The sequence below is a fragment of the Nanorana parkeri genome, unplaced genomic scaffold (genome assembly GCF_000935625.1).
Source record: "Nanorana parkeri isolate BGI_ZX_2015 unplaced genomic scaffold, ASM93562v1 scaffold1017, whole genome shotgun sequence".
Taxonomy (NCBI): Eukaryota; Metazoa; Chordata; class Amphibia; order Anura; family Dicroglossidae; genus Nanorana; species Nanorana parkeri.
The window spans coordinates 244,091-264,861 of record NW_017307285.1 but is presented as its reverse complement, the minus strand read 5'-3'; the positions used below and the strand labels follow the sequence as shown (position 1 = coordinate 264,861).

General features: G+C 41.8%; 1 protein-coding gene across 2 annotated transcripts in view; it reads right to left on the bottom strand.

Annotated features, from left to right (window-relative positions):
• Positions 1-20,771, bottom strand: part of CPT1A (carnitine palmitoyltransferase 1A) — a 72,672-nt gene that overhangs the window by 34,564 nt on the left and 17,337 nt on the right. For both annotated transcript variants that reach the window (XM_018567180.1, XM_018567181.1), the window contains exons 2-6: positions 19,561-19,718; positions 16,806-16,948; positions 13,259-13,430; positions 10,816-10,917; positions 3,097-3,234 (exon numbers count right to left, since the gene is read on the bottom strand). In XM_018567180.1, the coding sequence (XP_018422682.1) occupies positions 3,097-3,234; positions 10,816-10,917; positions 13,259-13,430; positions 16,806-16,948; positions 19,561-19,701 (696 nt within the window). In that variant the 5' untranslated portion in view covers positions 19,702-19,718. The remainder of the gene's footprint in view (positions 1-3,096; positions 3,235-10,815; positions 10,918-13,258; positions 13,431-16,805; positions 16,949-19,560; positions 19,719-20,771) is intronic.

The window sequence follows — 20,771 nt, the reverse complement described above, 5'->3', positions numbered from 1 at the left end:
GACTGTCAGTTCAAGCATGTCATCAGTCTCCAACAATTTCTATAGTAAGGTCACAGCCTCTGTGCTTTTCTTGTAGCAAGTCCGTAGTCTCCGACAGCTTTTTTTTAGCATTATGTTCACTAAATATTATGTACATCCCTTCGGTGATGTCAGGTGCTACACATAAGATGCCCTGTATCAAGAAAGCTGACCACCACTATAGCAACTGCAACAGGAGAATGACATGCATAGAAAAGTTATATATGACCATAGGTGAGGACAGAGGCTATATTAATCAGCAAATTCAAAACTTGCCCAAACACTAGGTTAAACTTTGCACTGGAGACATTTTAGAAAAAGTTACCAATACCTTTTGAAATATGAGTTTTAAAAGACAAGAAGAAAAGATTCATCTATTATTAACTATACAGTTGCACTAAGTACCATAAAATAAATGTCTCTTTCATTAATAGGAGGAAGAAACTCTGCAGTAGATAATAATCCACAGGGTATATCGCAAACCTGCAGGAGTAGGATGCTTGGTGCGCTAAAAATCAAAAAAGACAGCCCAGGGGTGACCACTGGTGGTCAAAACCCCATTTACACATCTGTTAACAACTCTGTTACATGGCATAGCATTGCCAAAAACATCAAAATCATTACACATATGGACAGCAGCAAGCCAGGGCGGGCAGGTGCTGTGTCCTCCAATGAACGCATAGAAAAGGGTTTTTAGATGAGTAAAAATAAATCCTATTATTTAATTAAAAAGTAATACAAGTAAAAATGTACATATACAGTATGATACAATGGGTCCTTTTATGAGGCATTCTAACAATGAGTACAATTCTGCACAAGTAACAAATAGTTTTCCCACACATACCACACAGAATAAAATGAAAAATGATTTTTAAAAAGAAAACATTTGGCCCTACTGGAGGAAATACAGTGGCATACGAGTGCGGCCCGAAATCCAAACTCTGGGAAAAATTATAATTTACACATCACACTGGGTGTGTATGTTATAATTAAAAAGCTGTGTACTGTATTATGTGTGGAGGGTGGCTGCAATGTATAAAAATCTTACCTTGCAGGATGCCGGTTTATACACATAACACTCGGCTTCTGAGTGATGTGTGGAGTTCCTCCTTACTAGTTGCCCCATCACAAAATGCATTCTATGATCAAAGGATGAGAGGAGGGGCGGAGATGTGACATCATCTCTCCTCCAATCACAGAACGTCTTGTATTGTTTAAAAAAAAATACAAGTAATATTGTGGATGGGCAAATAGTGAGGAGGGGTGGGGATGTGACTGGAGCACATCAGTGTTTGAGTCGCATCCCTCAACTCCCCGAAGCGCCCGGAAGACCAGCACTATGTGTAGGAGCCATCTTGCTGCAATGTAAGATTTTTGTACTTTACAGCAGCCCTCCACAGGCAGGGTTAGGGTTAAAGAGAAGGTTGAAATTAAAGGAGAAGTGTGAGGTGAGTGGTTTTCACTCACCTCATGGTTCTAGCCAACCTGTGACAATGAGACTGTCACAGGTCGGCTCAGTAGATCGGGAAGTGAGCGAACACACACCGGCGTTCGCTCACCTCTCGATCCCGTCACAGCTCTCTGTTGTGACAGGGGAGGGGCTGAATTCCCCCCTCTCCGCTCCGATCCTCCAGCGCTGACTGGCGGAACGGACAGGGGAGGGGGTGGGTACAGCTGGCTGTGCCTCTAGATAGGCAGAGCCAGCTGTCACTCACGCAGCTGGGCGGATCCAGACATAATTGTCGGGATCCGCTTCAGCTGCGGCTTCTCAGTATACGGCGATATACTGAGCTTAGGGTGACGGGAGGACGCTAGTTTGTGTCCTCCCGTTACCCTAAGGAGAACTATGGGGAAAAGCCTTAACCCGATAGTTCTCCTTTAAAGAAAGTGTTAGGGTTATGGAGAGTAGTGATGAGCTCGGGCGTGTTCGCAAGCGCCTCGTGCTGAGCCCGCCAGGAAGCCGTCAGCGCGCAGGGCCAATCACAGGCACTGAGCCATTTTCCGATCTCTGCAGCTGCGGACCGGGAACATGTCTCAGTGCCCGTGATTGGCGCTGCGCGCTGACTGCTTCCTGGCGGGCTCGGCACAAGGCGCTTGCGAACACGCCCGAGCTCATCACTAATGGAGAGGACTAGTGTTACGGGTAGGGTTAGGATTAGAGAGAGGGTTCGAATTAGATGAAGGGTTGGGGTTACAGAGAGGGCTGGAATTACAAGTATGGTTAAAGTTACATTAGAGGGTTTTGCTAGGGTTACAGAGAGGGAATTACAGGGCTACAGAGAGAGTTAGGGTTACAAGAGTGCGAATGTTAAGGTTACAAGGATCTTAAAAAGGGACAAGACTGTTGGGAATCCCAAACAAAAAACTACCAGTGCTGATCTAGCAGCACTCAAAGCTAATGTACCTGTCAGAGCTGTCCTTGCAAGATGTACAGCAGAAGGCAGCAGTGCATGTCAGTGTGGAAAATGAACTGCCCAGATTGAGCCCAGGACAAGCATGCATGAGATAAGGACTCTTAGCACACAGTCTCCAGGAAATTAGAGGGCAGTACTAAAGCAGGCTTAAATGGTAAGTTCACTTTCCAAAGTAATGTGGGAAAACGAACCACTCAAATCTGCCTCCCCCCACTATACTTACCTTGCAGTTAATGGTTCTCTCCTCCAGATTTGAGCGGCTAATTCCATTTTACCAAATTACTTGGGAAAGTGACTTACCCTTTAAGTTTGCTTTTTGTTCATCTTATTAGATCATTCTTGTAAGACTACTTATGACTTCCCAGGCTGACAAATGATTTATTTTGTTATCTTGAGCCTTTACAACACTTAGGTCAAAATATGAATACAACCTACAAGGGTAATGCTACCAGATTCTGTTACATTCAAATCAACGTTTACTATAATATATTATATTGTAGGTCAGATGGCAGGTTTGTCCCTAGATCACACAGAACAAATTATTATTGATACCCTGAAGAAGCTTCACTGTTTTTTCATATTTGTTATACTTCACATTACAATAAAAACATAGCTCCTATTTACAACTATAAGGAAAGACTGTTAGTAAAACCATGTCACTTACATAGTTTGTGGCCCACCACGATTTAAGCTTCAAGTACCACTGAAGTCTTGGTCCAAGGTTAACGGCAAAATCATTGGCAAGGCCTTCCATTCTCTGAAACTGCTGCTCATCCATGAGGGGCTTAGCAGACTCCAAGTACTAGAGGAATAAAGAAGGAAAGAGTTAAGAGTGCTAATATTGATGCTATAGGGGCCAAAATGTACTTCTTTTTTATCTTTTTAATCATGATCTATTCTGCAAACTATCAGTGTGTATGGTTTATTTTGTCTTTTACTAATGGTTTGATATAAGAGACGAGCTATAAGTACTGTTCATTTGCTGATATAGGGCAGCTAGCAAATCCATTCCGCTATAGGCAGAATCAATAGATTGATTTAACAGGCAAGACAAAGGGTGTTTTATTAAGAAATCCGAAACAAATGGAAAGCAAATACTTCTTGTTCCTTATATATCAATGCCTCAAATAAATGATCAGGTTTAAATCGACATTGAAAATTGATAGTTGGGAAAATGAAGATTTAATCTGATTGGCTGCTGTAGGACATGAGGCACCGGTATTACTTCAAACACTTTGGAAACCTAAGGGCCAATATGTAATGTTTTTCAGAACGAGAACGTAACAGGAGAAACGAGATGTAAAAGAGGACCTTCCACCTAAATGTCAAAATTCTAAATTAGCCACAACAATAAATGTGTATAGGGTATAAAAAAAACAAACACATACTTAGCAGTCCTTGGAATCTAGCAAAGTTTTAGCTGTGTTTCTCTTCCTCTGCACAGCCATCTTTGATTCAGGATCACTGGAAGATGGGTGCAGGGGCGTCCCGAGGCTGGGTGACACCCGGAGCGGAGACCAGGCGACAACCCGCAGTGACGTCATCGCGCATGAGCGGTCATCTAATTGACGCCTGACGGTGGCTATATCTTAGTGATGGACGACGGCAGAGAGAGGAGGGGACGTTTATCCGGCGGGATGAGGTATGCTGCCGGGTCCCCTCCTCTTTCCACTGTCCGGCTCCCGGTCCATGACCGAGTGCCCGACTTTTTAGAGGGGGTGACACCAAAATGACTGTCAGTAATTTTGGTGTCACCCTGGCGTGGGCCGCACCCTCCTTGTAACGCCACTGGATGGGTGTCACCCCTAGTGACCATTATCTCACAATACTTCAGCAATCTTGCAAGATTTTGGCATTTACTGACTAGCAGCAATCTGGAATGTGTAAAAGTAGATATTCCAGGAGGCTGCGGGCAGCTGAGAAAATGTTGCTCTCGTCTAGGTGAGAAATAAGGAAGTGGAATGCAGTAAAAAAGGTATTTACTAAACTACAAACACAAAAAAATGACATGGAATTGTAGGGAAAGGGGTGGGTGGGTAGAGGTGACCAAGAACTGCATTCAAGTACCTTAACTATTAACAAAAATGTAGCTTATTGGAGGATCACTCAGCTGTAGATCCTTAAATCATTTCTGAATTCATACTGACACTGTCCTTCCTTCTGGAGGGTGGCTACTTTTTTTCCCCATGGTCCCTGTGTGTGTTGTAAAGTAGCCACAGCTCCAAGCTCACTCCCATGATGGACTACAATCTCACTTTTATTTTACTAATTTGTATTGAAATTGCAGTCCATCACGGGAGTGAGCTTGGAGTGGTGGCCATTTACAGCACACACAGGTACCATGGGGAACAAAAGTAGCCACCCTCCAGAAGGAAGGACAGGGTCCGCGCCAATTCAGAAATGGTTTGAGGATCTACAGCTGAGTGATACACAAATAAGAAACATTTTTGTTAACAGTTAAGGTACTTGAATGTATTTTTAAGGTTTAACGTCTGAGTTTAGTGTCACTTTAGGGAAAATCAACCTCAAAGTGACACACAGAAAAAAGGTAGATTACTGAATTCTTCCCTACTACATCCGAAACGTAAAAAAACAGAACTGTTTTGGTTTTATACTCACTTTAAAGCCCACACTTTGCAGAGGCACCGTGATGCGGTATATGTCTTCCACATATATTTGCAAATGCACGAAACAGAAACCTCATTTTTTTATTAGAATCTTCCCAAACGGATTTTAATTAAAAGGCTAATTCCATCTTTCAGACTATGTTTCATGTTATTCTCAGTCCCACCATCCCCAAGCCACCCCTCCCACTAACTGTATTGTGGGGTCCTTCTCCCTGCAGAATCTTGTTTATATTTAAATTTGGCGAAGCTGTGCGTGGTGTGGTTGTGCTGTCCTTCATTCACAGACCCATTCACAGGATCTGTGAATGAAAATACTACAAGTCCTGTCTGACACTGTGGTAGATCTTAATGGACTACAATTGGGGTGATGTCACCGCACCTGAAGTCTGTAGATAACATCCTCCAACCCTGTAACCGAAAGTCCATACCTCACTACGTACAGGAAAGGAACAGTTTGCAGGACCCACTGATCGCAGGTGCAATGCTTTGTAGGCTCCATTGGAAATTATTATTAAAAAGCATTTTTTTCCTATGTGGATACATTTATTATTATTTTTTGCAAAATGAGGAATTAGCCTTTACAAATGTGTCTCTTTGCCAGCTTGCAGGGTTAAGTACAGGGGAATTGTGCTTTATGTACTCCCAAGTCTGGGCCCAACCGTGTAATTTCTCCCTTCTGTAAGCCCTGCTTGCGAAATGAATGCATTGGACAAAACCTCCACTTCAATGTGCAGGCAAAGCAGGTGATATATATTTTTGAAGCATTCAAAACAGGACACTATATACAATAGAAAACCATTTTATTTTCATGGTTACAGGAAGTTCACCCTGCTTAGTCTTTGCTTAATAACATTTTGCAAGCGACAAAACAAAATGTCAGCGAGGTAACTGCCAACTCAAAGCAGAATATACAAACAATGTTATACTGAATATTGAGCGCATGATTCTTTTTGTTTGTTTGTTTTACTGCAGCAACAGACCCTAGTGATTACCAAAAGCCATAAAAAGCTGTTAGTGTGATTAAGGAACCTCAAACCCATGCACATACTGTATGTGTGATGTGGACAGTATCATGGACATGCCAAGGGACTGGCAAAGGGAGCAAGGCTTCACTGATGTGCATAGACTGAAGGGGTTTTCAAGTTAAATGGACATAATATTTGAAGGTTTTTTTTTTTAATTATTTTGATAAAATATTTAACAAATACATTTTATTAAAAGGTGTATTTATGCCCCTATGTTAAAAAAGTGTGGTGCTTTCTAATAAGCTGGCCTAGCACTACCTTGATGCTTCATTACAAGCTGTAATAATCAATTTATTTTTTAAGGGTGTCCTTTGACTCATTAGGATCTATTTTAGTACAGCAGCGGCCTATTTCGAAGACTCTTTACCAAGGATATTCTGAACTTAGAACTAAGTAAGTGTTTTTCCCCATAGTTCTCTTTAGGGTCACGGGAGGACATATACTAACCTCCTCCCGTGACGAAAGCTCAGTATATCATGGGCTATTGCCCGCGATATACTGAGAGCGCTGCAGCCGGGACGGATCCCAAAAATACTGTCTGGATCCACCTAGCTGCGTGAGTGACAGCTGGCTCTGCCCGACTAGAGGCAGAGCCAGCAGTGCCTGCCCCCTTTCCCGTCTGTTCCTCCACTCAGTGCCGAAGGATCAGAGAGGGGAGGCTGGAAATCCCCGCGGACACCGCTCTCTGCAGGGAGATGATCGGAAAATGAGCAAGCGACGGTATGTGTTCACTCACTTCCCGATCAATAGAGCCAACCTATGACAGTTTCAATCAGGTTGGCTCTAACTATGAGGCTCAGTGGAAATCACTCGTCTCATAGTTCTCCTTTAAAGCAGATACATTAAACACCATTTAATGCTGTCTTGCATAGTTGTATTTTTCCATATAACTAGCATAAGCACCTGAATCTACCTTTAGATCTGTCTTCCATTGCACAGCAGTCAGACTGGGAGAAAAAGGGCCAGCACCACAACTGAGAACATGCCAATGGGAGGAGAGAGCTGACCGGGCAGAGCTAATGACTTATCGGTGCTGTTCCTTCATTGTACAATAACGTGACTGTTAGCAGGGAGGTGACACCACTTTATTTTCTGACTCCATCAAAGAAAGTGGTGTCACCCTACTGGTTGTGCTGTCTGGCAGAGATGGATGAAACCATTTGGTAGATAAGACAGTTCACACACATGTAATTCAATTGTATATTTAGCTGTTTGGTACAGGTTTAAGTTGTTTTCCAGTTTTGTATTAAAATTGTCAGCAGGTGGGGGGTTTGGCCACCAGCAGGGGCCGCCCCTAGGCTGTAATTGGTCTTTAGTTTTGTGCCTAGCGTCCTTCTCCTGCAGGTGGCGATATTACCCTACAGTACATGATCCTAGATCTGTTCCCTGTGTCCTTCAATGAACGGAAGAGAAATCCCTTCAAGTAAGGAAATATCAGACAACACTTTATATGCAGCCACGAAGACAAACTTAGTTATCATATGTAATTATTTCCTATTTAAACACACCAGAAAGCATTAGTGAGATTTTGAAACTGAAGCCGCAAGCTGATAATCAAAACTGAAGCACAGCTGGAACAGTACATCAGCATGTTAGAAGCTTTCTACAATAATAAGAGCATTATGTCAATGCTTCAAAGACTTACCCTCTTACCAGGAGCTCCTACAAATTCACATAACACAACAAAGGTATAATTACCCTTCCATTTTCCATTTAGAGTACACTATATGGGCAAATGTTTGTGGTTGTGGACACCTGCCCATTGCACTTATATGAGCTTGTTGGTTATCCCATTCCATAACCATGGGCATTAATATGGAGTTTCCTCCCCTTTGTGACTTTAACAACCTCCACTCTGCTAGGAAGGAGTTCCACAAGCTTTTGGAATGTGTCTGTGGGAATTTGTGCCCACTAAGCCAATAGAACATTAGGTTCAGATGTTAGACTAAATGACCTAGCTAGTATTCCGTGTACCAATTTATCTCCAAAGTGTTAAACATGGTTAAAGTCTGGGCATTGAGCAGGTCATTTGAGTTTCTCCACAACAGATTCATCAATCAATGTCTTTATGGCACTGACTTTGTCCACAGAAGCATAGTCGAGGTAAAACAGAAAAGGGCCTTCCTCAAACTATTTTGACTTGACTGTGCTCCCAATACATTTGTGAGATCAGGTTCCGATGTTAGATGAAAAGACCTAGCTTGCAGTCAACGTTCCAGTTGACCCCAATGGTGTTTAACGGGGTTGAGGTCAGGGCTCTGAACAGGCCATTTGAGTTTCTCCTTGACCAACTTGTCAAAGCCTGTCTTTATGGAGCTAAATTTGTACACAGGAGCACAGTCAAAGTGAAACAGAGAAGGGCCTTCCCCAAACTGTTGCTGCCAAGTTGAAAGCACACAGTTGTCTAAAATGTTGTATTCTGTAGCAATAACAGTACCCTTCATTGCAAACACCTGAACTCAATCATTTGGAGGGGTGTCCACATACTCCTGACCATACAGTATGAGTGATGGCTCGGTATCCACAAACTTTTAACCACATAGTGAATTTTGAGCTATTTTTACATATGCATGACCAACATTCTAATTTAACTGAAAATCATTTATAAAATTAGCAGATATAAATTAAATTTACCATAGTGCAAATGTCTGCTTACTGCTGCTTCCTGAAACTTTAGGCATATTCCAAGAGCTAGGTAGGCTATGCACTTAAACATTTCCACCAGCTGTCATGGTTAATGGTTTTCACACCTTTTCTACTTTGTCTATAAAAGTACATGTTCCTGACTCTTAAAGGCTTCCATTTACAGTAGTTGCATACAGTCCCTGTGATAAGTGCTGTATTCAGTGCTCTACTGGATGTGAGTGTGTAGAGGGCTAATGGAGCACAATATATACCACAGTTTTTTAATTATTTTGATGGAAGACCGACCCACTTTGGCACCATGGATGCAATTCTACAATAATTGCATTTTTATCTTTATGCATAGCCTAATATATATCTGAAAGCATATCTAAACCTACTAACAAAACATTAGTATACTGCAGCTTACCAGTTTTTAGATGTGGTTGCCGAAGACCTGCCCACATCTTGGAAGTGTGAGACAGGTCTGGCTGCCGGGGGAGCGAGCAATAGGGTAAGTAATTCGCTTTGTTCATCTTCCTCTAGAAAAGACAACCAGCTGACCCTTGCAGTGCAGAGGGGAACCTACTGCAAGCGTAACTTTGCCACCAGCCTGGAGTTCAGTATTACATTTTAGTTTTCGTGTTTAGAAATGCTTTAAGACTTTTAAAACACTGTTACTCTAGTAGATGAATCTCTGCGATTTATTGTAAGAGATTGTAGGCGGAGTGGAGTTTGTAATAAAGATATACTTTAAGTATCATGACAATAAAGAATGTTCCTGATACTTAAAGTATGTCTAAAGCCAAAACATTTGTTTTGTTTTGAAAAGGTAAGAGGTAGGCCTAGTTCACAGCAGACACAGTGCACTCCGGTTTGATTCTGGCCGGAACGCACTGCATTGCTTGCAGCATTTTGTTCAGACTGGACTAGACCGCAGGCATTGATGTGCCTTGCGTTCCCGTGCGGCCGATCGCATTGCACTCACGCCCCACAACATAGCAAGCCGGCCGCAATGCGTTCCGGCCAGACCAGTGTCTGGTCTGAACGAGGCCTTAAAACTCCTGTAATGTTTTTTGCCATCTGTGTGGGGAGGTTCCATGTCGCTTCAAGAACTATAGACACAACAGAAAGTGAAAGGACATATCTCCAAGGTGAGGGAAATCCAAAGACAGCTGTTAAACTTAACAAGTGATCTCCTCGCCACCTGTTTTAGTGACAACTCAAAATTTTGATTTACCCATGGCTTTTAGCCCCATTACCAAAGTTCCCATAACAAACAGAGAGGGTAAATTTCTGCAGCAGAAACTCACACCAATATAAACATGAAAGGTGAAAAAGGAATATGGGGCAATTGGATCATTTCATTTAATAACGGTGCAGTTTAGGTCTCGAATCTGGTATAGGAGAGAGTTCCTTATAGGCAGCTCACTAGGAAATAATGTCCATAGGCTGGCTTATATTGACTGAAGTTGCAAGGAGGAAAGTGCCAGACAGGTTGTGTACCTGTCCAAAAGTCACATTTAGTAAAAGCCAACACATTTCAGGGGCTCAAAGGGTCCACCTTTATCAGGGCTAAGTAAATGATGAAGAAAAGAAACATATCCTGGATTGATCCAGAGTGATCCTAAAGAATAATTTCAGTATTACTGGACCCCAGAATGGAGAACAATTTTTCCAATAGGGACACTTAATCCAGTAACAGCTGTCCGAGAGGAAATTTCCCTCCACTCTGAAGATATTTCATCTCACTTACTGTTATATCTACACAGGGCAGGAAGTGAAGGTAAATCTTCCCAATGCAATACAGATGACAAAAAATTAACAGGGGTTTGAACTATTCCTATTCAATCTAAAGTTTTGGCTTTTTCAGGCATACTTTAATTATACAACTGATTAAAGTAAAAAGGACCAAGCAGTCAGCATGGCATTGCATGTTTTATGGCCATTGAGGGTCCTGATTAAGGTTTTCTATTGTTTTGACATTTCACTGCGCAGAATTACGCTATGGTAAGATGAAATGAAAGGGACTTTAGCTATAAAGCAGTTACACAGTAACAAAAAATGTGTTGCTATGGTTAAACATGCTAGAAATAATACTCAACCTACCCTTCGGACTGTGTCCTTAACAGGTGGCACTGGGAGGCGAGGAAGACAAGTTTGGAAACTGTACAGCATAGGCTTCCGGCCAGAGAACAACTTCACCATTCCCTGAAAAGCCAAAGAAAATAGGTTATGCTCACATACAATGACACATATTGCTTAAAAACCCCTTGTAAAGGGGAGGGGTAACATCATCACTGGGCTACACATGGCTAATGCAGAGAGCACAACCAGCAGGCCCACCGACTAAGGAGACTAAAGAGAGATGGCTGCAGTGATCAGTCTTTACTACAGGAAACTCATGAACAGAGACAAATTGCAAGAGTTGTTCCATACTAGATCACTGGACAGATCTAGAAGAAATTCACAAAGTACAACAAGATTCAAGTAAGAATACACATGGTTGTATTTAGACAAAAACCTGTAATTAATAAAAGGGACTGCCATTGCTGACCTACTGCTAGATCTCTGGCCATTGTATTGAATCTCTAAATTATATCCGGAACAAGTAAGAAAGGTCAGAATGTCTGAACAGCTTACTTGTCCTTGGTTAGAGACTTGCATATTGAAGCCAGGACTGCAGATTAGCAACCAACATTTTCACATAGAGAGGTCAGCATTGGCCTCTGTATTACTTTCTAGACCTGGACTATATAAATGGCCGCTGGAAGCTCAATGGTTGTTATGGTCAACAAGAAATGTTCATATAAGCATACTCTTAATATTTAGAAAGTATCTTTCTCCCTGTTGTAACATCTATCTTACAGTTTTGTCTGTCACACTGACCTCCCATAACGTAGTGCTGCCATGGTAATATACAAACAGGATGCAAACACATAGGGTTACAGCAGTCAATAAACTTTACATAGGATCCCAGCTCTTTCCATGTATCACTATGAGGAGGCTTATATTTGCCTATATTTTACATTGCAGAGCAATAAAGCATGGCACGGGTGACTCCATACGAAGACACTTTGGTGGATTAAACAGCTAGAAGGTCATGGCATCAGAATCCATGCCATACCCACAATAAAATAAGCTCCTGATATCTATCCATGTGTGTGTGTTTTGGGTGGACCAAACCTTTAATCCTTTAGACACCGTTCACACCAGGGAGTCAGCGTTTCAGCTTTACGCACAGTTTTGCGCGGTTTTAATGCATGTTTCAGAGTGTTTTACAGTTGTCCAATGAAAAGCAATCTCAACTGCAAAAATGTGCTAAAACACGCGCACAACGCGCTGATGGGCACGTTTCTATTGAAGTCTATAGAGCAAAACGGGCTGATAAGTGCCAGAAAAGAAGCTTGGGGACTACTTCAAACACCAGGCGTATTTTAACTCAACGCGTTTGTGTGAATGGGCCCCATAGGTAGGAATACATGAGATTTTATGTTGCATGCGTTGCAGTGCGGAAAAAAAACACGCAATAAAACGCCCTGGTGTGAACAACGCCTTAATTGGGGCTCACAAAGCAAATAATGCAGATAAAACACTGTAGAGAAAAATAGGAATGCAATGGACAGATGTGTATTTATACATAGTGACATTACATAGTATTTGAGGTTGAATAAAGACATAAGTCCATCAAGTCCAACCTGTTGTGTGTGTGTGTGTGTGTGTGTATAGGTCCATGAGTGTTCTCATTCTTAGGAGTACCTGTACCCTTGTACATTACGATCTCTCAGGAAATCGTCCAAAAGCCTCTTGAATGATTCCAGATTAATTAAAAATACATATTTTTTTTTACAAAGACTACAGAAAACACAACCACACCCAAAGTCTACATGGCTTTTGTATCAGGCAATAATTTTTTAGCCCAGATTTCAGATTTAGAGAACAACACTGGGCAGAATAAAAATTAACCTTTGCGGTGGGGCTACCCCCACACTGCAAGGGTAAACTGCTTGTTTTGGTCTAGGGACTAAAATTAAAAAAAGGTGGCTGCTAGACCAGGTCACCATCCGCCTAACCCCCCCCCCCCCCCAGGGTTCCGGCGGTCTAATGACCCACGAGTCATCACGTCTAATACAGTCTGTTAGATGTGAGGATGCCGAATGACATTCCACCATTGAAACATAGGAGGGAGAGAGGTCAGCGGTTCTTTATTTAGTCCCCTAGAGAAAAATGAGCCGTTAACCCTTGAATCCACACTGCAAGGATTAATTTTTTTTTATTCTGCCTAGAGTTTTTCTTTAAGTGGAAGCTGATAGACGGTCTAGAATTTTGTTTATGAGGATTATAGCTTTTTGTGGGACAGAAATGGGGAACCCACCAGTAACATTTTCCCACATGGAGAATAAACCAAGCTCCCTCCTCCCAATATGTAAAATTCATAGGGTAGCCTGTTATTTTTAATTACTCTTGTAATAACATTCATGTAGAATGATCTAAAAATCACACTACAAGAGGTATATATGAAATTGAGCTCCATTCTATTGGTTCTACTTACCATCCATAACCTAGTAGTAGTGGAGAGCTTTCCATGTTCCTCAAACATCCATCCATTGTAAGACAGGAGCATCCTCAGGGAGTAGCGCATGGTGGAAAATAGAGCCACCCATAGTCCAGTGCCAAAGATAACACCGCTGACGATGTTCTGAGTCTGACTGGTCATGTATCCACTGTTGGAAAACCACATAAGTTTATGAGCATAAAGTCAACCATTAACCAAAATTACATTTTAGGCATCAGCTGCTTTTCTTTCTATGTAAGAGCTGCTTGAAGAAGATCAACTAATTCTATAGGTCGAAAGTAAGCCGTAGATAGTAGATTGCGACTCACTGTTACAAGACCAAACCAGTGATTTCAGAAGAATACATAAATCTGGATACTATTAGTCTGCATGTCTATATAGACATAGACATCTTAGTACTAAAGATTGCCAATGAGTCTGTGGAATGAGTTTGCAAAGGTCAGTAGTATTTCCTAGATATCCAGATATCCCAAATAACCCAAAACCAAAAATGTAATAGATGGCAGCTTACCAATCCCTAAATGTGTTTTTCTTTTTTCTTTCTTTTCACCTGGTGATCCAGCCAGTAACATACTTCCTGTCTTAGCCCTCATTCACACTAGAAACGGCCGGCACATACAGCTCCGTGTAGCGCCGAATCGCTCAGCTTCCAGGAAGGACAGGTGCTGCTTGTGATTAGTACGCAGCCCCTGTCCTTCTCTATGGGACTACGCGGCCATACGTCCCCCTACGCTTACCTCAAGCGCGGTTGTGTGTTTCCTGGCTCGGACGCAGACAAGATCCATCCTGTCAGCGTACGAGTATGCTCACCCGCACAGACGTGCAGGGCGGGTTAACGTAGGACGGCGTATGGCCGCGTAGTCCCACAGAGAAGGACGGAGCCTGCGTACTAATCAGAAAAGAAATAGACACCGGCACTCCAATAGTAAATCGATTACGTCTATTTATTGACGTACATCAAAAGCAAAATAACACATTTAGTGCGACGTTTCGGGGACACACAGGAAACCCTTCATCAGGCAAAACAAGATGTTTCGGGGACACTCAGGCCTGATGAAGGGGTTCCTGTGTGTCCCCGAAACATCGCACTAAGTGTGTTATTTTACTTTTGATGTACGTCAATAAATAGACGTAATCGATTTACTATTGGAGTGCCGGTGTCTATTTCTTTTCTGCATTACTTTGACGGTGGCCATCCGTCGACTACTGAGCACCCAGGATACTTTGTTGGACGTGCGGTCAGGAGTGCAATGGGTACATGGACTGTAATCTGCGTACTAATCACACACAGCCCCTGTCCTTCCCGGGAGCTGAGCGATACGGCCATGCACACAGCACGGAGCTGTACATGCCGGCCGTTTCTAGTGTGAATGAGGGCTTAGTGTGACTCCATTTTGTGGAGGAGCAATGAGCCACCTTTGGACAGCAGCAGTGTTACCCTGTGGTGAGGGCAGTGTTCGATTCACTAGCAAATATAAAAGAACTTGACTAACAAATTACTGGCCGGATTACTAGGTGTAAATAAAGGAGGAAAAAGAAAAAGAAAACTAATGCAGCCATCACATCTAAAATTGATAAGCTGCAATATATTATTTTTTTGGGTGGTTTGGATACGCTTTAATGTCTCAGTACCAGTTAAGTAACAGTATAGAGTGTAATTATGAAGAAAAAGGTGCCATGTAACCAGCAAAGCAATATGATACTTGCAGTAAGATTACATCAGAGGAACTGCTGTACAGACAACAATGAATCAATATGCCTACTGATTACAGCGTGTTGATGGATTCTGATACAGGCCTACACCACCTCAGCATATTGATTTATGGCTTTTATGTATTTTCTGGATCAGGTCTGAACAAACCAGAACTGTCTTAGATTTGTCCACAGGCATTACACTATTTCCATTAATAGCAAGGGATTTTGTCTGCCTCTGCCCTCCTCATCAACATGGTAACAGAGAAATCAGATGCAGTCAAAGCAAGCTGCTGGTGCTGATGCCTGCCGAGGCTAGGATGCTGATTATGTCCATTCCAGTCTTGTGAATACATTGTGTCTGTACTGGTCCCAGCCATTGAGAATCATAGCCGTACGAGGACTATGTGTCAAGACGGCAGCTATTCTCTATGGCCGGCCCAGTGCAGTGAAGGAAGCATGCACTACACTCATAGCAGGAATTGTCAGATTATGAAATCATCAAACTCCATAAAAACACCAGATTACGAACAGTTTTCTTTCTAAAAATCTCTTTGTTACATTGTTGTATTATCTCTATCACTGAACAAACTTTTTTTTCTAGAACTTTATTGAAATGTAATTCCATTCAGTTCTATGGGCTCACAGCAGTGCGACTTGGTTGTACCACGTCTCATTGTGGCTCACTTAAAAAAAGTACTGCATGCCATAATTTTTATAAGCGTACACCATCGGAACACAGTGGTGTGAACCGAGTCCACAAGGCAATTTGTCATGTCTTGTGTGCAGGCTGCGCTGGCCGTTTATCCCTGTACAGCCCGCACACAAGACAAGAACGCAGACAGTGTGAACCGGCCCTTAAAAAAGACAGGTTGGTAAAAACTGAGTAAAAAGGAGCTTGGCCACAACACCCTTTAATACATGCAAAATATCAAGGCACCTCAGTCTAAAATATAATAAAAACACAAATGCAAAAAACTTTGTGTGTTCACCCTACAATTCATATTAAACCCTTATCCTAGATAGGGGTCTGGTATAAATTTTAAGGGAGCTGGCGGCCGGCCAGCCTGCCTGCAAATGGAGAACCATTAACATTGGGTGAAAATTTGATGAAGCCAGACGGTGCCCCAGGGTGCCTCGGCACCCCAGTTGAGAGAGGCCTTCATAGATAAACACCTACTACACTATCTGGTGTACTGTTATTCTACTTAGGAGGAATGATTTAAAAATGCGCCAAAGAACCTTGAAGCCAAAGTGAAGTTTGGTGCTTAGCATACAACCAGATTTTCTGTTTCCCCAACAGAAAAAAAAACATTGTTTGCTATAGCCAACTGTTCCACTTTTGCTTTGTATTGTATGTTAATGAGAGGAAGACACAAAGACATCTCAAAAGGTAAGAATTATTTAAAAAATATATTTTTAGGTATGCTGCGTGAATAGGCATACATAAAAAGCATACAGTGTACGAGAAAGAAGAGGAAGCTCCTGTGATGCCACCAGACCAGCTAGAAGACTGCAGAAAAATGTATGTATAGGGGTTTTTATACAAGAAGAAGACCACGGGGGCTTCAGGAGGTATTGGGCACCCATAGCTGGAGTTCCAGTTTGAGAACAAACAGTCTGCTCAGTCATTAATATGATGAGCTGCATTGACTTTCGTCTGAGCGCCATCAGGGCCATGTGTGTTGATTAAAAACATATTACTGTTCTTTCACTCATATGATTATAGTGAATACACTTGTCATTCTTGGCTGTGGGCCCAGATTGGAGACACAGCCCTTCTCCTTTTATCAGAATTTCCTGAGAAATGTTATCTATTTTAATGACTTACGTTGTAGCTAGGGCATGGTTTATTTTCTCTATTAATCCTAGTGACGGGTCCACTTTCGTATACATTGACGCTGATGTCACGCCAACCACCACAACTAACCAGCTGGTAGGACTTGATGGGAAGACACCGGTGAGGATTCCATTCTATGAAAGAAATAATCATATTTAAGTTTGTGTGCCACCAAATAAACATTGTGTGATTAGATGAAGGTATGATGCTGGTGTGATGCATGAAAGGAAACAGAAGAAGCCAGCATGCCAATAAACTTCAGTGGAAATCTTGATTTACCAATGAAGTTTAAGGCAGCACCAGGACCCCTTTATCAAGGTGACAATATAGGGGTCCCTGTGCAGCCCCAAAATGTAATTGGTGTTATGCCTTAGTAATTCAATGATTCAACTTCAAGTTTATTAGTGTGTTGGCTTCTCTGTTTGTATGCATCTGCTGCTCCTCCACTGCTGTGCACCCTTTCATATCTAGGCCATAAGGGGTCATTCTACTGGTTTACCTTCACCCAAAAGGGTTTATTTATTTCAGTGGAGGGGGCAGGTTCAGTTTCCTGCCAAATCATCACCATTGTTTTGGGTCAAGGCAGATAAATCTTTCCCTTGGCATGACTATGATAGGTAGGACTTGGCTTTTAAATTGGCGACTCGTCACCTGTCTAACCTCTTCATGCATTCCTTAATAATCTACTAGCTGCTGCAATAAAAGAAATGAGAAATCTTTTTAAGGAAGTGGATTTGCTTTACAAAGTACACCTGTAGTAGAGGATGTGGGAAGATATGCAACGGATGTCCTTTTCTGCTGAGAATGTTTACAGGGAATTTTGAAGAGATTATATTAAAAATCACATCTCATACATCCTACACCATTAAAGCTGAACTCCAGGCACAAAAACTTTGTGGATTTATTCCTCAGTAGCAACAAAGTGTGCATATATACTTTATGAACACATTTACCATGTATATGTAGTGGATATATTAAAACAGTGCTGTGCATAGCCTGTGCAGAAATCAGAGTTGTGGGTGGAACCCAGCAGGTCCACCAACTAAAGGCTGTCTACAGAAAAACCACAAGATGTGGATACAAGACCAGTCATCATGCACAAGCAGCAGTGACTGGTCTCCATAACAGCAAATTCCTGCACAGAAGCATATATGGGTTGTTCCATACTAGATCACTGGACAGATCTACAAGAGATACACAAAGGACATCAAAGGACATCAAGACCAATCACTGTGCAACAAGGAGAGATGGCTGCAGTGATCGGTCTTTACTACAGGAAACTCATGAACACAGAGACAAAGTGCAAGAGTTGTTTCATGCTGGATTACTGCACAGATCTAGAAGAAATTCACAAAGGACAAGATTCAAGTAAGAATACACTTGGTTGTATTTAGACACAATCCATTTATCTCATAGTTCTTCTAAACCTGTAATTAAAAAAGGGACTGCCATTGCTGACCTACTGCTAGATCTCTGGCCGTTGTATTGACTCTCTGATTTATATCTGGAACAAGTAAGGAAAGTCGATTAAAAGTCAGAACGTCTGAATGGCTTACTTGTTAGACTTGAATAACTGAATCAGGACTGCAGATTAGCAACCAACATTTTCACATCAGCAATGGCCTCTGTATTACTTTCTAGCCCTGGACTATATAAATGGCCGCTGGAAGTACAATGGTTGTTATGGTCAACAAGAAATGTTTATATACAGTAAGTATACTCTTAATATTTAGAAAACATCTTTCTCCCTGTTGTAACATTTATCTTACAGTTTTGTCTGTCACACTGACCTCCACGAACGTAGTGCTGCCATAGTATTATGCAAACAGGATGGAAACACATAGGACTACAGCAGGCATTAAACTTCACACAGGATCCCAGCTCCTTCCATGTACCACTATGAGGGGGCTTATATTTTCCTATATTTTACAATGCAGAGCAATAAAGCGTGACACAGGAGACTTCATATGAAGACACTCTGGTGGAGTGAACAGATAGAAGGTCATGTCATCAGAATTCATGCTATCTATGTATCTAGCTATCTATCCATCTGTGTGTTTTGGGTGGAGCAACTCTTTAATCCTTTAGATCCCATTCATAACAGGATGATTGAGTTTCTGCACACAGTTTTGCACAGTTTTTATGCACGTTTCAGAGTGTTTTAAGTTGTCCAATGAAAAGCAGTCTCAGCTGCAAAAATGCACAAAAAAAACTCTCCATATACTGAGATTGCAGCAGCTGGTACGGATCCCAACATTACTGTCGAGATCCACCCAGCTGCGTGAGTGACAGCTGGCTCTGCCTATCTAGAGGCAGAGCCAGCTGTACCCGCCACCTCCCCCGTTCGTTCCTCCACTCAGCGCTGGAGTATCGGAGCGGGAAGGGGGGAATCCCTGCAGAGATCGGTGAGAGACAGTCACTGCTCTCTGCAGGGAGATGATCAAGAAGTGAGCGAGTGACGGTATGTGTTGAGTGATTTTCACTTACCTCATAGTTCTCCTTTAATTACAAATTAGTAAACTAAAAATTAGATTGTAGTCCATGGACAACAAAAGTAGCCACCCTCCAGGAGAAAGGACAGTGTCAGCTGAATGATACACAAATACGGTACATTTGTGGTAATACTTGGGGTACTTAAATACATTGCTAAGATTTTACTCCTGAGTTCAGTGTCACTTTAATAAAAAAGCAAGTGACAAATTATTTATTATTTCATAGTTTCACTGCATATAGGATGTTTTGGTACCTTGAATCTAATGAACTTCTTCTTCCAGGAGTGGAGGCCAGAGAGATAGATCTGTCGCAGAGCTTCATGACTTAATCTCAGGTCGATGCCATCTGGAGTTACTGTAAACTGGAATGCGACGGCTTGGTGGGCTTCTGCCATCCTTAGTTACCACTCTCCTATGGGTTAAAAAAATGCAAAGGATGAGTTCTGACATATGTAAAAGACAACAGATATGTTAAAGAATTAGTGTAGATACGTTGGACAGTCCTACTACAAGCCACGATATAATGCAGGTAGTTCAGTGAACTACTAAATGGAACAATGCAGGATGTGGTCTAAGCTCTGGTCATAAGTGTAGACATTTTTCTGCTTTACCAAATTATGGTTTCATCAGATTTAGTCACACTCGGGAATGGCCTGCCGTGATTGAGTCTGCTCTTTGTTTCCAACTACCTGACTGTTGGACGATTCTACAAAATACTTTTGTGAGCCTGGTATTAAGATTCAGGAGAAGAATTCAGGACTTTGAACTTTATGAGACAGACTATCTATGAGCCTGGTACATAGATTCAGGGGCAGGATTCAAGAATGTAAACTTCAAGAGATAGACTATCTATGAGCTGGTACCCAGATTCAGGAGCAGAGTTCAGGGCTGTGAACTTAAAGAGACAGATCAGCAGTTATTATGTACTGTACCACGTCATTGTCCACCAAAACTGAAATGTTGGTGTTGGGTGATCATAAACTTTAAGTTCATCTGTGCTAAGCAATGTGGCATTTCCAAACTTATCTGCATTTGTTAACATGAAATATTCTCTATGTAAAAAAACACATGCTGTATTTTAACTAAATCTTTATTTAGGAAAATTTAAAAATTTAACCGTGACAGTAGATTTATCTGTAGTCTTACATGCACACAATGTTCTCAACTAAGATTATGGAACCTACTGAACTTGCCAACTTATAATAGGCTTAAGGTATAACAATGATGCCTAAGCCTTTAAGCATTTTTATAGCATTCCTAAAACACTTATGGGAGCCTTCTCAATTTTGCTTGATGCAGCCAGTGTACATAATGGGTAGCATTGATAAAACAAAAGCACAGATGTGCAGTCATAGTTAGAAGCCTGAGAGCTCTGATGTAAGGCCCGATCATGGAAACTATTCATGTCTCAAAAAGTCTTCCAGGGTCTTGTCATACCTGCAATTTTTTTTAAGTGTACGTAACA